The 16,850-nt window shown below is 42.6% G+C and overlaps 3 protein-coding genes across 3 annotated transcripts; 2 read left to right on the top strand and 1 right to left on the bottom strand.

Annotated features, from left to right (window-relative positions):
- Positions 1–410: 410 nt before the first annotated feature.
- Positions 411–3,500, bottom strand: Bcexo70. The gene is made up of 3 exons (XM_001547066.2): positions 2,790–3,500; positions 2,653–2,737; positions 411–2,602 (listed from the first exon to the last, which is right to left on the bottom strand). Exons 1-3 carry the CDS (start codon positions 3,046–3,048, stop codon positions 982–984), a joined length of 1,965 nt encoding a protein of 654 aa, XP_001547116.2. The 5' UTR covers positions 3,049–3,500; the 3' UTR covers positions 411–981.
- Positions 3,501–3,886: 386 nt separating this feature from the next.
- Positions 3,887–6,742, top strand: BCIN_03g07890 (hypothetical protein). The gene has a single exon (XM_001547067.2). It carries the CDS (start codon positions 4,065–4,067, stop codon positions 6,630–6,632), a length of 2,568 nt encoding a protein of 855 aa, XP_001547117.2. The 5' UTR covers positions 3,887–4,064; the 3' UTR covers positions 6,633–6,742.
- A 4,061-nt stretch (positions 6,743–10,803) lies between these two features.
- BCIN_03g07880 (hypothetical protein) lies at positions 10,804–13,558 on the top strand. The gene is made up of 2 exons (XM_024692177.1): positions 10,804–12,141; positions 12,234–13,558. The coding sequence occupies exons 1-2, from the start codon at positions 11,919–11,921 to the stop codon at positions 13,073–13,075; spliced, it is 1,065 nt and encodes a 354-aa protein (XP_024547952.1). The 5' UTR covers positions 10,804–11,918; the 3' UTR covers positions 13,076–13,558.
- Positions 13,559–16,850: the final 3,292 nt, after the last annotated feature.

Genomic DNA, 16,850 nt, shown 5'->3' with positions numbered 1-16,850 from the left:
TCCAATCCCCCCTAATTTCTCCACGCAACAAGCGAAGAAAATCTCCAAACCTCTTTACTCTATTAATTACAGATTCATTGCTACGAAATACAACAAATACAAAACAGCACAGCACAATACAATACAATAAAATCCCAATTTTACAGCTCCACAGCTCTATAATTCTATAACTTTTATCGAAATGCGAAATGCGAAACTCAAAAAAACAAAAAGTCAAGTTCGTTAAAAACATACTCACCTCCCTACCTCCCTCCCTCATCAAAGCCTCATCATTTATCGCCCCTCCCAGTTTTTCAATCCCCCATCTTTCCAAATATGTATACCCAAACTATCACCTTATTCACTTTATCACTTATTCACCCGTCCCCACCCCACCAAACAAATCAAGCACAACTAGACAAATCAAAGCATAGTATAATAAAAAATAATATAATATAACACAATACAATACATCTAGGTATATATCACCTTAAATAAGAAGTCGAAAATCCCATTTATTCCTCGCCTAAATCCACCATCCCAAGATACGCAACGCATATTGATAACACAGTGGATCCTCCAAATTCCAAAAGCCCAGTATGCATGCATGTATACTCCACGCAAGCGAATCCCCATGAAAAAAAAAAAACTCCTTATCCCAGCTCAAAAAGAACCCAGTTAACCCAAATTCAAACTCAAGTTGGTATCAAATCAGAAAGGACATTTCCCACCCTACCGGACTGTTTGATCCCAATAGCTTATTTCTCTTCTGCCTCCACAAGAAAAAATGTTTCTTTACGTTTATGATACCTTGGAGGGTCTTCTCCAGATTCATCTTTATGATAGGTATGTCCCGTCGCCAAAGTATTTACGAGCTCATTCGCGCTATATCCGCCATATTTGGTATATGATCATCGAATCGCGTTGAAAAGGCTCTCGTCTCACCCACAGGTAGTCCATTTCTTTCCCATCAAATTTCCACTTTCCTCACTCAAGTCATGTTCATGCCAAACTGGAGAATACAGCGTTCATAGCAGCTTTATCCCACTTAACATACTTCCCCTTTCCTTTATCAATTTCATAATACTTATCATAAAATCGATCATATAATGGTTTTATCAAGCTTGAAATTTGTCTTGCCAAAATTTCTCTGACTTCTTTCTCCATCATTAATGACTTGTGTTTCTGTATTAAGTCATCGAAAGATTGATTGAACATCTTGAATTTTTCCTTGATTTGGTCTTTCTCCTTGGAACCAAGTGCCTTAACAACCGCTGCACTATCGATACCAGTATTGCCGGAACCAGATTGTGGGCGTACATTACCGCGGTTTGTGTATTGAACGTCCAGTAGATAACCAGATGGCTCACGCCATGCAGCTGAGTAAAGAGTTGTGCCCGTTTTGATCCATCTTTCTACCTCTCCCATTTTTGGTGCTAGTAATCCATTTAAATCACTCGTTTCAATCATGCGCTTCACAATTGTCGCATTATTCGCAATGAAAATTCCCAAAGCAGGCTTACCACCTTTGAGTAATGCCTTTGCTTTTTGATCTAAGCTTGTAAGAAGAGCTTCGATTGTGTCGATGCAGTAATTTGCAAAAATTTGTTTTCCATCCGCATTAACATCGAAAGATTTAAGACTAGGGATTTGGTCGGTTGAACCCTGAGGAGTGGCGCTAGATTTCCAACCACCATCACCGATAGAGATCATAATACTTGAGATTGGTCGAAGGAATTCAACCATAGTTTGTAATCGCATCATGGTTTCGGTAGTCATTGGAACCGTGGCGGCATCAGGAGGTAATGTCTGTAGGAGGTTAATTCTTCGTCGAGTATCATCCAGGAGATCAGCTAATGAGCCTTTGGCGGTTTCTCTGATTGGTTTGAGAGCTGATGCGAAGGAAGGTTTCAACTCCCCTGTCCTACTTTCCAGGTTTGAAGATAGATTTGAAACAATCTCAACAATCTCATAAGCAAGGTAACAGTCCGTTGTTAAATTTGACTTGATGTGGTTGTTTAATTCTCGAAGGGTTCGTGATAATTCCGCAATGGCTCCTTGACAAGTCAAATTGAAAACTTTCCCCCATTCATCGCGAGTAAAAAGAGCGCATATATTATCGTATTCCGCCAAAAATGCGCCTTCCATACCCATCGCATATGTTCCAATTCCATTAGTTCCTTGTCGATACATAGCATCCGGTGTCTTCTTCTTTGCGGTATTCATCGATGCTGACGCGAGATTTTGTAACGTAGTCTTCAGAAAAGGTCCCCTAACACTTGCATATGATTGCATGACCGGCGATTCCGTAACAAATCCAGATTGTCTAACAACTGAACCAATATAATTCGTAATGAGACCCAATCTTGTAGTTTTATCTTGAGATAATAGAGGAAATGGTTGATTTTTGGTGATATAGTGTAAAGGTTCGAGTGGTTGAGAATCTTCTTGTAGAAGTCCTTGAAAATATGATTCCATTTGTGTATTTCCCGACTTTGATAATTTGCTAAGCTCAACCATAGCTTGTTGATTCGATCGTAGATTCGATCGTTTCATATCGGCGAGAGCTTTATTAACACGCTTAACAGAACTGAGGAAAACGGCCAATCCGACGGCTTCGGGGCTATGATGTATTAGTGACGTCTGCAGGTTGCTGGGAGTTATGCGACATACCCTTTCCTAATGATATCCTCTTCATTGGTTTTGATATCTGATGGTTGTCGTATTCTGTCGATTGCCGCGATAACTCCATCGATATCTGCGCATGTATATGAGAATGAGCCAAGTAGGTCGCGTGGTCGAAAACTTACTCTGTCCTAAAATTTGAAGCTTTTGAGTATTCCCATAAATTGGCCCAATAGCTTCTTGCACCCCCTTTCCAGTCGCATCTAATCTCCCTAAACTGGCTTGAATTTTCTTGGTCAATTGGCTCGTCTTTTCCAATCGACTTTTCAATACATCGACTTCAGCTCGTGCCTCCTCGTCGGCAGCTTGTCGTCCTCCTAAACCCACAGCCATATTTGAAGATGTGAGTGACCAAGCTCTTCTACCAACGGGTACGGAGTACATATTGTCATCTGTGGGGGGTGCACGCTAGACCTAATGCGATAGGATTAGGCGGTGGGGCGTGGCAGGTCTATCTGTGGAGATGCTAAGAGCGCTTGGAGAATATCAGTATGTATGTACCCAGCACCGAGCAAGACGGATCAAGTTTGAATGAGAGAAGGGTACTTGTTATTGTTACGATGTATGTGGATGATGTTGGAGACGGGTGAAGAGGGAGAACAAGAACAAGAACAAGAAGAAGAAGAAGGAGGAGAAGAAGAAGGGACACCAGAACAAGAAAGAGAAGGAGCAAAAGGGAGAAAACATAAAGTATATCTTCATTTCCGAGACGAGTGAATATTCCGATCTTTTCATGGGAGTCACACGCATATCAAGATTGGAAGGAACCCAAATGGCCTATCTAGGTATCTATCTACAACGCTATTGAACGATGGCAATCTCACAAACATCTCTTCATCTCTTCATCTCTCCGTCTCTCCGTCTCTCCGTCCCCATGATACCTTCCTCCCTTTTCTTTTCTCGCGAGGACCCACGCAATATGACCTGGGTGAGTGCTTGGCTTGGTGTATCTGGTGTTGCTTTTTATGCATGGCATACGATGTACGAGGAGGCGTGCTCGGGACAAGATAATTGTCCTCTCCTCTCCCTCTCCTCTCCCGTTGACCAAGCACATGCCGTCGCAGATACCATATTATATCTTCATTTTCAGTGCTGAGCATGCACAGTATCACACGCAGATTCGATGTGTGGCGTACGTCATTGATAAGAGCCGCCACAGCCACAGCCACAGCCACACATCCCACATTTCCCACACATCCCACCCATCTCCAAATATTTCCAAGGCAGATGAGACTTCCGAGATCAACTTTCGGATTCCACATTACCCATATCATACCATAGCACTCTCTTGCTAATTTCCCATTACCACTATCGTTCTCTTCTTCCTCCTTCTGCTCCCCCCGCCCCGGAGTTTTCGCTCCACTACAAGAACATGGTTCTCACATCTTTTCCTTTTCGTCATGTTGACTGCAAAAGTTTCTCGTCGTTTGTTGCGACTTGAACAATCATATTCGCACAATCCCACTTCGTTATGTCGGTCTTTACGTTCTACAGCATTAATCAATAGAAATTGTACATCCCACCACACCAGATTACAATCGAGAAACCTATTCGGTTCATCCAAGAAGAAATCACAATCCAAGATGTCTTCGTACGCTCAATATTCAAAACCCTTGGTGGGGGTCACATCCACGATAATGCTTCTAGGTCTATTTTACATCCTTTACCAAAATGATTACCTTGACGTACAACCTTTACCAGCCACGCAACCACGCGCAAAGAGACCAGCATCAAAAGAAGAACGAGCTGAAGCACGCGCACAAAAGGAAGCTGTTAAAAATGCTAGAGAACTTTCTGCGCTACCTTTTCAAGAAGATGCTGCAGCAGGGGATGGTTCGGCATGGGGAAGTTTCATTGGTACATTCAACAATTTCTCCATAGTATCAGACGAACAATGGAAAACCTTGTCAGAGACTGTCGCAGGATATTCCGATTATATTATGCCAGATTGGGCCAAAGTTCTACCGGGATACATTGACAAGTTGAGAAGGGAATTGAACATGGCACCAGGCTCGCTGGCAGACGATATATGGAATGAAGCTCAAGATCCGGACATCAATCCCGAAATCAACTATTCTGCATCCGTACGAGTATCCAACGATCTTTGTGATGAGGAAAAGGCATTTTTAGACAAAAGAAAATTCATGACAAAGACCGCTCTGGCCAGATATTTGGGCCTTCCGGAAGAATCTGTTCATCCGGATGATGTTCCACGTATTGCCATGGTGGGATCCGGGGGTGGTTTACGAGCTTTGGTAGCTGGCACAGGTTCAATGTTAGCAGCTGATGAGGATGGTTTGTTTGATTGCATCACTTATACAGCGGGTGTTAGTGGTAGTTGTTGGCTCCAATCCCTCTTCAACTCATCCCTTGGTGAAAGACGTCTTGATAGATTGGTTGAGCATTTGAAATCACGAATTGGAATTCATATCGCATCTCCTGTCGATGCATTAACTGCTCTTAACTCCGCACCCACCAACAAGTTTCTTTTGAGTGGCTTTGTCGAAAAGCTGAAAGGAGATCGTAATGCAGAATTTGGTTTAGTTGATATATATGGTTTACTACTAGCGGCGAGATTACTCGTACCAAAAGGCGAACTTGGTGTGGACGATCGAGATTTAAAGATATCGAATCAGCGAGATTATATCAATAATGGTGAAAATCCAATGCCTATATATACAGCAGTACGTCACGAGATACCTATATTAGAGGATCTTAGCGAACAAGAAAAACAGACAAATATCCCTTCCGAAGCTACAAAGGAGAGAGCTGTCAGAGAAGCTTGGTTTGAATGGTTCGAGATAACTCCTTATGAAATGTTTTGTGAAGAGTTTGGAGCAGGCATTCCAACTTGGGCACTGGGTCGAAAATTTGAAGGTGGAAAAGATATTCCTCATGAAGAAACGGGATTGCGAATACCTGAGCTACGACTGCCACTTCTTCTTGGAATTTTTGGAAGTGCTTTCTGCGCTACTTTGAGTCACTATTATAGAGAAGTTCGACCTCTGGTCAAGGGATTGATGGGATTTGGTAGTATCGATGATATGATCGCGGGACGAAATGAAGATTTGAGTAAAGTTCATCCGATCGATCCAGCTAGTATCCCCAACTTCGCCTACGGAATGAAGGGACAACTTCCGGAAACGGCGCCAGAAAGCATCTATCAAAGCACACATTTGAAACTAATGGATGCTGGAATGTCCAATAATTTACCTATCTACCCGCTACTTCGACCAGGAAGAGAAGTCGACGTACTCATTGCTTTTGACGCAAGTGCAGATGTTAAGACAGATAATTGGTTATCAGTCGTCGATGGATATGCAAGACAGCGTGGCATTAAAGGGTGGCCGATTGGCGTTGGCTGGCCAAAATCAAGCGATTCAGCCGAGAAAACAGAACAACAATTAGATCAAGCTCAAGTCAGTACCGCTGCCGAAGCAGAAGCCAAGTTGGAAAAAGCACAAGAAGAACAAGCGACGCACTTGGAAAGAGTAGTATCAAGCGAAGAGAAACCAAGGAGTTCAGATGCGGAAGATAGTAGGGATCTAGGTTATTGTACGGTATGGGTGGGGACGACCGAAGAACGTGTCGAGGAGGAACCACCGTTATCTAAAGCGGTGAAGGAAGATTGGCAATTGATGGAACCGGATGCTGGGATTGCGGTGGTTTATCTACCGTTTCTTGCGAATCCGAAGGTGGAGGGCGTGGATTCGGCAATTAGTGATTATATGAGTACATGGAATTTTGTTTATACCCCGGATGATATTGATCATGTAGTGGAATTGGCAAAGGCGAATTTTGCAGAGGGGAAAGAACAGATTCGGAGGACGGTCAGGGCGGTTTATGAGAGGAAGAAGAGGATTCGAGAGGAGAGGGAAAGGAAGGAGAGGGAGGAGAGGTTTAGGAGGAAAGTGAGATTGGGAACGGTGGGGAAAAAGGGGGAGGGAGATCATTTTCATTTGACGTGAATGAGTAGATTATTTGGTGTAGTGTAGAGTATTGTTTTGGTGTAGTGTAGAGTATTGTATTGTATTGTATTGTAGTGTGTTATATTATAATTTTCACGTGCATGGAAACAAAGTTGATTTATTGATGATTGTGTGTGTGTGTGTGTATTTTTATTATACTTATTATTAGAGTTACCTACGTATGAATACTCAACACTAGATCCTGAATAGATAGATGAACAGATAAATGGATAGATCTAAGACATTGATATATTGATAATTATATTAATATATTGATATATCTGAATGAGTAGATGTGCAAAATACCAATACCAATACCAATATAATCTCAATATCAATATAATCTCAATACCGATTGAGAAAAGCCGTAGGAAGGTAGGTAGGTAGGTAGGTAGGGATCATCTCTTGATCTGAGGGTGTGTGTATTATAGATGTGGATGTGGATGTGGATGTGGATGGATGTGGGAAGTGAAAGAAAGTATGGTACCGATGGATGGATGGATGGATGGGTCGGTGGGTTGGTGGGGAGGGGGGGAAATATTGAGATGGTAGGGATGGAATTAGGGAGGGTTAGATATGTAATAGAGTAGGTAGGTATGGATGTGCAAAAAATTGATCGTGCATTGGGATCGAGAGTAGAGAATGGGATGGGATGGGATGGGAAGGGTTCGGATGTAGAGGGTGGAATGGATGGAATGGGATAGAGAAGAGAAGAGGAGATGGGATTATGTGGTCTTATTAGCCGCGCTTTACGATTGATATAATGCGATACGATGCGGTATCTATAATTCATGGATAGGTGGATGGTGCGCTAAGAGCTGCGCTAAGTGGTGAGGTGAGGTGAGGTGAGGTGCTACGAGATGGTAGATGGTATGTATGTGTATTGTGTATTGTGTATTGTGTATTGTGATGTACTAGGTATACCAAACAGGAAGGACAGAAAGAAGAAAGGAGGGCAGCTGGTTTTCTTTTTTCTTTACTTTACTTTACTTTACTTTTCTTGCTCGAATTGTGTGATCTGGAAAGGGGATGGATGGATGGAGGGATGGATGGATGAGATTGGAAGTGGAAGTGGAAGTGGAGGGTGGAGAGGGAGAGGGAGAGGGAGAGTGGCTTGCTTGCTTGGTTGCTTGGGATTTGGGACTTGGGATTTGGGACTTGGAAAGGGATGGGATAGGATGGGATAGGATGGGATCGGAAGAATGAATTGGGGAGAGAGGAGAGATTGCTCAGGTAGGGAAGGGTATGGTAAGGTAAGGAGAATATTCATCGGATGTGGACATGGGTAGTGGGGATGATGATGCGGCGGCGCGGCAGCGCGGCTTTATTTTACTTTGGCTTGGCTTGGCTTATGGTGGATTGTGGGAGGGTTGTGGTTGGGAGGTGAGGTGAGGTGGGAGGGTATGGGAGGATATTGTGGGATTGTGAGATTGTGGTTGTGGTTGTGGTTGTGGTTGTGGTTGTGGTAGATTGTTGATATGAGATGATATAGTAAAGAGTATGGTAATGTATGGTAAAGTATGTGATGAGGTGATTTGTTTGAGCTATTTATTTATTTATTAGTGAGAATGAGGGAATGAGTGAATGAATGAATAAATAAGTGGATGAGGATAGAGAGATTGAGATGAAGATGTGATATAAATTCGATTATATAGGTGAATAGATAGATAGATAGATAGATAGATATTAGTATTAGTATTAGTATTTTGTATTTCATGTGTGTTATATTTTGATAGAATGGAAAAAGGGGAGGGGAGGGGAGATGATAATAGTAATTTTGTGTGAAGTTTACCTACCTTGGTAATATCATTCTTAAATAACTAGGTGAATTGATTGATTGATTAATTGATTGCTAGCTAGCTAGCTATATAACCTAAATGTGAAGTCTTGGATTTATCTTTATCTTTATCTTTATCTTTCTATATTATATTATATAAGTTACACATGTACGATAAAATTAGTTATTTCACAAATAGTACCTAATCACTACAAACCTTCCCATTACCTCATCATGACACCACCAAATAATAATAAATACCTACCTACCTACCTACCTACCTACCTACCTACCTACTACCCAGGAGGAGTACCATCAAGAAACAGTAAAACAGAACCAATTCACAATTCATAATTCATAATTCTTATATAATACATACCTCTCACTATATTCAGGGACTTTTTTTCCTTTCCCCCAAGCAAAGGAAGTAAATCAAGATTGAAGATCATCGATACGATCAAGGAAGAAAGAAAAATTCTGGTTTTCATCTACGTCGGACCTACGTGGGTGGCTGTGCAGTGAGTGTGGTGCGATGGATGGATGCGGTAGAGAAAGATATCGGATTTTCGCTGGGTCCTTGGGTATATTTTTTTTTTTTTTTTACAATGTGTGAGATTTACATTTTTACATTTTACATTTCACGTTTTACATAGAGTGGTGTGATGATGATGATGATGCTGCTGCTGCTGCATGGATAGATGAAATCATACGCAATGCCTCCTCCCTTATATCCCGTACTTGGTCGTCGTCGAATGGTCAATTTCCGCGGTGGTTGGCATTTCTGTAATTGTTGGAATGTGATTTTTTCGTCCCCGAAGGGAAATCTTCAGGGTTCTCCTCTCTCCTCGTCTTGCGTGCGTGCTGATCGCTGGAGTTGGGGTGGTTAGGGTCGGAGGATCGGATCGTAGGGTAGGTAGGTATGTGTTTAGAGAGCTTGTGCTTGGTTAGTTGGTTGGTTGGTTGGTTGGTTCGCTCGCTCGCGCGGCGGTTCCTGGCTAATAGGATAGATAGCTGATGTGCGGTGCTGTGCTGTGCTGTTGATGGATGGACGCGGGTCGGGGTTAGAGTTTTTAGGGTTGCGCTGGTGGTGTCAGTAGGGGTTTTATGTTTGTTTTTTTGGCTTTGCGGGCTTGAGGGAGGGACCTTTTTGCTTTTTTTCATGCTGATCGCTGCGTGTTTGGGAATGGGGAGATGGAGAGGGGAAATCTGAGCACGCGAGCTGGGTTTGAGGTGGTTGAGTGAGGAGGGTTAGTTGGTTGGGATGATGGGTTTGGGAGGTAGATGGATTCCACAAAGTAGTTATTAGATAGATACATGTGATATCTTCGGCAGATTGAAATGCCCAAGTGGTCAAGATGAAAAAATCTACTCGGGATAGAATTCTTTCTTTACGTGTGATGTTGACATACTGCAATCCCTAGAAGAGATATGCGTGCCGAATACGATATTTCCCATGTATCATGCATGTACGTATGTGTGAATTTTACATACGAACGGGACATCTGTACGAGGACCCTAGTTGCTTCTTGCATGAAACGTTAGGATGGGAAGACGGTGAAGGATGGGATTTGTGGTGACTGGTTAGTCATTACGAGAGGGGGCCCGCGAACCTTTGGGATGCTGGGAACGCCATAGGTAACTCGGGTACCTTTTTGATTAGCGGCCGTTCTGTGGATTGGGTTTTGGGGCGGGCGAGGAGGCTTGGTAGCTTGGTTGCTTGGTTGCTTGGTTGCTTGGTTGCTTGGTAGGGCATCATGCTGGGAATGGGATGATGGTGGTACGAGGTGTTTGGGTGTGGGGGGGGGGGGAGAGGAGCTGAGGTGTGCAGATTGATGTGTGGTTAGTTGGTGATATGTCGACTTGAGTTCTGTGGATTGGATGGAGTGGAAGGGTTGGGTGAATTGGATGGAAGGGTTGGATGAATTGGATGGAAGGCTTGGAGGAATTGGATGGAAGGCTTGGAGGAATTGGATGTCAGATTACTATTGGGTGCCATTCGAACAATATGTAGCTTTGTGAGATGTGATGTACGAAGAGATCGCGTGATAAGGCGTATGGAAAGACCGAAGAAGCATTCTATGCCGTGTCAGGTTGGCGAGAATGAAGGGGGGGGCAGGAGGGAGAGAGAGTGAGAGAGTAAGATCTACCAAGGACCTCCCTAGGTAGTCGAGAGAGTCAAGACCGGAGAGTCAAATTCCTTTAGAAGAAATATACCTGACTCAATCGATCAGATGAAAAGAAGAATCAACATACATCTAATCTTCAAAGAAGGAAAAATCAAATAAATGGTTTGTGCTTGGATTTGTCTCAGATTGAACCAAGAAAGGTTGACCCAGGTCGATGATCCACCCGAGCCACCACCTCCACTAGAAACAAAAGATCAAAGATCAAAAAGGCCGTTTTCCGTTTCTTTGAACCTCGCATTTATTTCACATTTACCATAATTATGGTAATAGCCATCGGAAATCAGATCCATATGTATTTTTGCCCGTTTCCATGCATTCGTTTCCATATATATTCCCATATTACGTCCATATTATGTCCATATATGTCCATATATATAATTCCCCATAAAACACCCCCATCCACATTTCCTCACACCGAACTTCATCTTGAACTTCTTGCATTGCCATGAATTCTCAGTATATAGAGCTCTGATGATCCCGCTCGTTTGATTTCTTTTTAATTTGATTCATGTAAGTTTGCTTCCGAGAGACTGTCTTTCGATCGCTCAATCGCTCAATCGTTCAATCGTTCAATCGTTCAATCGTTCAATCGTTCAATCGTTCAAGTATATAAAGCATTGATTCAAAGGACTCGCTCGCTGCTCACCACTTTCACTCACTTTGTTTCGAGTTTCTCGCGTTACAATACGATACGATACGAGTACACACCACAGACACAGGAAGAAGAAGAAGAAGAAGAAGAAGAAGAAGAAGAAGAAGAACAACATCTATAGTGAAGTAAAGGTTCCTTCTCGAATTCACTCGTTTCTGGAAAGAAATCTCATCCTCCCCCGACTTGGCAAGACTCAATTAAGAACCACAATACAACATAATCGAGTCTTTTCAGCAAGCCAAAGAAAGCACATTCATTCATTCATCCGTCCATCCATTCATTCAAACTTGCATTACATTACATTTACATTGCATTGCATGAAGAAGGGAAACGGAAGGGAAAGGAAGAGGATTTTTCTATAATCGAAACCCTCCTGGGCATCATCCCCATTCACACCAAAAGACCACAAAGGTGTTATTGGAAATCGAATATTGGAATCACCTCATCATAAGGACTTATATCTACATAAAGCCTTGATGCGACTTCCTACATTGCATTCTATTCCCTTGGTATCCATCAACTCACTCTACACATTCCACAAACCTACATTTTCCAATACATGCCAACAACTTCCTTGGATCGCTCACTCTCACTTCAAAACTGCATAACCAACCTCCCGTTCGTTTACCATACAAATACCACACATCAATCACTTCTATAATTCTTCAATTATGAATCCGACAATGTCACCACCACTTTCAATGTCTTCGCGCAAGAGATCTTCCTCAATATCATCATTCGATTCTGTTGATTCGGATTTCTTCGAACAAACTTATGTACCGCTCTCAAACCTACCAACTCCACCTCTATCCTCTCACTCCTATGATACCACGGCAGCCCAATCACCAATATCTCTTTTCAGCTCTGATGAAATCCTCGATCCAGACTATTTAGGTATGCAACCTTCCCAATCCATTCCGTCATTATGCACACCATCAACCTTTTCCCTGCAAAACATTTAGGCTAATCTCTTTCTCGAAATCTAGGTCCTGCAATTCATCTCACAAACTTAATCCCCTCCTCCACCTCCCTAACCGATCCCTCCACTCAACTAGTCCACGCCCTATTAAGCCGCGCCGATCTACCAATCGAAATCCTCGCCCTCGCAGTCTGCATCCTCGATTCCCTCAATTCTAGATTTGCTCGCTCGTGGCGAATTTCATACCCTCTCGAATCATCCGAAGATCAATTACTCGAACAATACGATTTCCCAAGTCCACCATGTGTAGAAGAACAACACATCGATTCTACCCATCCCGAAGTCATCGTTCTCGCAGCGCTAATATTGGCGATGAAATTTATAGATGATCAGCAAGGAACCACTCTTTACTATGCGCAGGAATGGGCAAAAGGATTGTGGAGTTGTGATCAGATTAATTTCACGCAAAGAGCTATCATGGAAAATTTGGGTTATAGATTACTACCACTTTGGGAAGAGGAGATTATTGAAGAAGCGAAGATGAGTATGGCGAGAGCGGCAAAGAGGCAATCGTCACAATCTTATTGTATGCAGGACTGGACACAATCGATGAAGAATTGTGGAATGGCTAGGCCGATGAGTAGTGGGAAAGCTTGCAAGGGAATTGAGGGAGAAAATACACCCCAGCCTACACCAGTTGAAACACCATCTTGTGAGGATATGATCATGGGGATTGGAAGTGAACGACCGCTGGGAGGTACGTCGATGTTAAGTCGAGAGACGAAAATAGCATTTGGGGGAATATTGCGTGGAGAATATCAAGACGTGGATATGGACATGGATTTGGAGAGATTTCCCACACGTGAGGATTCTTTAATGGTTCATGATGAAAATATGAGTTTTGTTTGAGGAGGCATACAGCATTGAGACGAGAAGTTGGATTGTGTCATGATATTATGACGTTATGATCGCATCTTTTACAACATCCTTCGACCCAAATCTGGGAACCACGAGGGTATTTCTGGAATTTTCCTCTATAGTAATGAGTTACATGATAGTAATTCCTCTTCTGGACAAACCAGAAACGAGAACAAGGAGTCATGTTTATGGGAATGGAAAGCAAAGGAGTGGAAAGGGATTTTGGATCGAATTGTTCTTGGTTGGAAATTGATGGGCATGAAAAATGGAATGGCGCTTTATACCTCGAGAGAAGAGATTTTGGAACAAAGGTTCGAATCTGGTGTTTCTTGCTTTGCTTGCTTGTGGTTGTGGTGGGGGTGGATGAGGTTCAGTGAGTAGGATTACATAGATTGTACCTACATACCTGTCTGTCTGGCTTGACCAACGTAGTAATAATGCCTAGTAATAATATACTTTACCTACCTAATTATATGAGATTTTTGTTATTCTTATGGTCCTTTTTTGGTTATCCTTTTTTCTTTTTCTTTTTTTCTGGGGGGGGGAATTGCTTTTTGTTGTGGCGAACTGCAGTTAAGTCGTTTGTTAGTTTGTTCCTTCATATGTACGTCTAAGTAAGTCACTTATATTGAATCGACTTGATCGACTTGATCGACTCGGCCGGTTAGTCAGCCAACCAGCTAGTTAACTAATCAACTAGGTGAGGTGATATTGAATGCTGGGGATAGATGTAATAGGTATGTATATATGTCGGTAGTAACTTGATCATACTTTTTATCATTCATGGGGGTTGAAAATCTCGATTGTTCGATTTTGGGAAGGTTGAGTGTTTGGATGTTTGGATTGGTGTAGGGGAGCTGATTGGATGGGAGTTTGGTGGTGGATTGGATGGGTGGATTGGATGGATGGATTTAGTTGGTTAGTTGCTGGGTTTGCTGGATTGCTGGGTTGGAAGGAACTTGGTTCTGGGGTGGGTGGAGAGATCGACAAGGAAAGAGGGGTCCAAGGGGGACCGGAAGGTCCGGAGACATACATCTGGAGTTGGGAAAAGATCTAGATGGATCCTTTTGTGTCTTTGTGTCTTTGTGTTTTTGTGGTTTTGAATAGGGTTTTGTAGGGGTTTGTAGGGGTTTGTGTATGGATTGGTTTGGATTGGTTTGGTTTTTGATGAGGGATTGGGATTGGGATTGGGTGAGGGAAGTAAAAGGTCTATGATGGATGGATGGGTGAATGGAGTATGATGGATTGAATGGTTCATTGGTTGGTTGGTTGGTTGGTTCTAAGGTGGAAAGGAGCCGGGAGAGATCTAGAGTTGTGCTCTCTTCTATTGTGTACTTACTTACTTGTACTTGTGTTTTTGTCGATTGTGTTTGTGGGTTTTATGTATGTGTTTCTATCTAGTATGGTGTGGTGTGGATTGATGTAGGGTTTGCTGATTGGATATCGGAGCTAGGAGGTGTAGAATGGTTTGGTTTTGTGTATGCTTTGGGTGGGAATTTGCATTTGTGTGTGGATTGGATTGGATTGGTGTATGGTGAACAAACGAATGGATTTGGTTGATTGGGTCTGGGATGGAGTGATCGGGAGGCATCTAGAGAGAGGAAAAGATCTAGAGGGTTCTTATTCTATCTTGTATTTAAGGGGGGGGGGGGCTTTTTTTGTGAGATTTTGATTGGGTGAGGTTAGCTGAGGTGAGGTTAGCTGAGGTGAGGTTAGCTGAGGTGAGGTTGGTTTGAATTGGATTGGATTGGTATACGATGGATAAATGAATGGATTTAGTTGATTCTAGGGTGGAGAGATCGAGATCGAGAGAGGGACCCGGAGAGTCCGGAGAGATCTAGACTTGGGAAAAAGATTTAGAGTTGTATCCTACGCTGTACTTATGTATGGCAAGCTGGAAGGAAAGAAGAAAGGAAAGAAGGAAGGAAAATTGCATTGCATTGCATTGCATTGCATTCACCATTCCATCGGACTGAATTGGATTGCATCGGCAAATCAGAGATTAATGTTAGGTTATAGAGTGGTATTGAGATTCTTGGTATTGGGGGAGGGGGTGGGGGTGAATGGTGGGGTGTATGGTATGGGAGGGATCTATGGGAGGGTAGTATGGTATGAGCGGTATGTATGGGAGGGGTGTACACGGGAGAGGAGAGTGGTGATGATGGTGGGGTGGGGTGGGGTGGGGTGGATGGTGAGATATTTCGTACGATAGAGAATATGTATGATGAATGGGTGGTGTAAGAGCGATGGATTTCGCGGACGTGTACATAATATATATGGTTGTGCGATATGGTATATATAGTGAAGCAAATACATACATGGGAAAGGTAGCCAGGTAGTAAGTGGTATGGTAGTGTGGGATGGGATGGGATGGGATGGAGGTCTAGCAGAGCTATGGGTATGGTATGGGTGCGAAACGGTGTATGTGTATATATATGTGTGTGTGTATGAAGAGCTAACTGGCTATTTCATGATCTGCGACTTGAGACCTTGGATCCTAGAGGTGGAAAAGGAAAATGGATGAAGTGGAAACTGGAAACCGGAAGGGGGGAAGAAGGAGGAGCGAGGTGAGAGCGCGTACTTTTCTTTGGTTTATCTGTTTGTCAATCGGTCGGTTAGCTGCTCGGTTGATTTATGATGTGGTTTTTGAGGTTGAGGAAATTTGGATTGCATTGCATTGCATTGCACTCAGTGGGTTAGGGTAAAGTAATGGTAGAGGAAGTGTATCTGTGATAAAAACGTATTTCTGGATTTTTAGGGTAAGGCGGAGAGGGGCGAGGGGATAAGGGGGGGGGGGGGGGGCGGGGGGGGGTAATTAGAAGACAGAGATGAGAATTGCAATTGTCATTTAAATTAGAATCAATCTTAACTTGAGTCAATAGGTAGGGTGTATACTGTATAAACCTGGAATAGCGGACTTCGCTGTTTGGGGAAGATGGAATTCTTCTACATTTTGTTTTGTATGAAGAGTAAAGGGGCCGGCGAATCATACAGTGAGAGTAGACGGTTATTTGGTTGATTGATATACTTCACTTTTTCTGGGAATTATTTTCATTTTCCAGTCGTTGTACTTGGCAGTTGGGAGTTGGGAGTTGGAATTCGCTTGTTTGTTACTCCTGCACTCATACTTCATTGGGGAGTTGATAGTTGGTAATTAGTAGTTGATGTGATATAGTGTTTTGTAATAATGATAGATGGAATAGATTGTTTATGTATTGTGATGTAGTGTATAGTGTAGTGTAATTAATGTATGTAGTATTGTTGGATGAGTTTTTTGATATAGGTGTGATTGTTGAGAGTTTGTATGGGAGACTTTGTGGTGTAAAGGTGGTGGTAGTTCATTTAACTCAGAAAAGGGAGAAAAGGGGGGGAAGGAAAGGTAGGGTGAGAATTTGAGGGATAGAGGAGTAAAATAATCGAGTGGAAGCGTGGGTGGTCTTAATGAGTTTAACGATGACAAGAAGGAGAAGAGATAGGAAGATGGCAGAGAAAATATCTGTCAATGAAGCAGTATCTTTAAAGCGAGGAGTCTATGCTGTTGGTCTTTTATGGAGATAGATTGCTATTAAATAACGGTGATAATCCCTTGGATATCAGAATCATTTGTATGTCATGAAGAAGTATACTTATACTTGAGAGTTTTTTGCCATGTTGAAAGAGCGAGAAGAGTTTGATACAGGACGAAAATTATAAAGACCCTTAGACTTAAACTTGTATGGTACCTTAGACTTAAGAGAGAATGCGAACAGGTGGTGTATGTAATTTC

The sequence above is a fragment of the Botrytis cinerea genome, chromosome 3 (assembly GCF_000143535.2).
Source record: "Botrytis cinerea B05.10 chromosome 3, complete sequence".
In the NCBI taxonomy this organism is placed as follows: domain Eukaryota; kingdom Fungi; phylum Ascomycota; class Leotiomycetes; order Helotiales; family Sclerotiniaceae; genus Botrytis; species Botrytis cinerea.
Note: the sequence above shows the minus strand (reverse complement) of the source record. Positions and strands in the feature narration are given on the sequence as shown.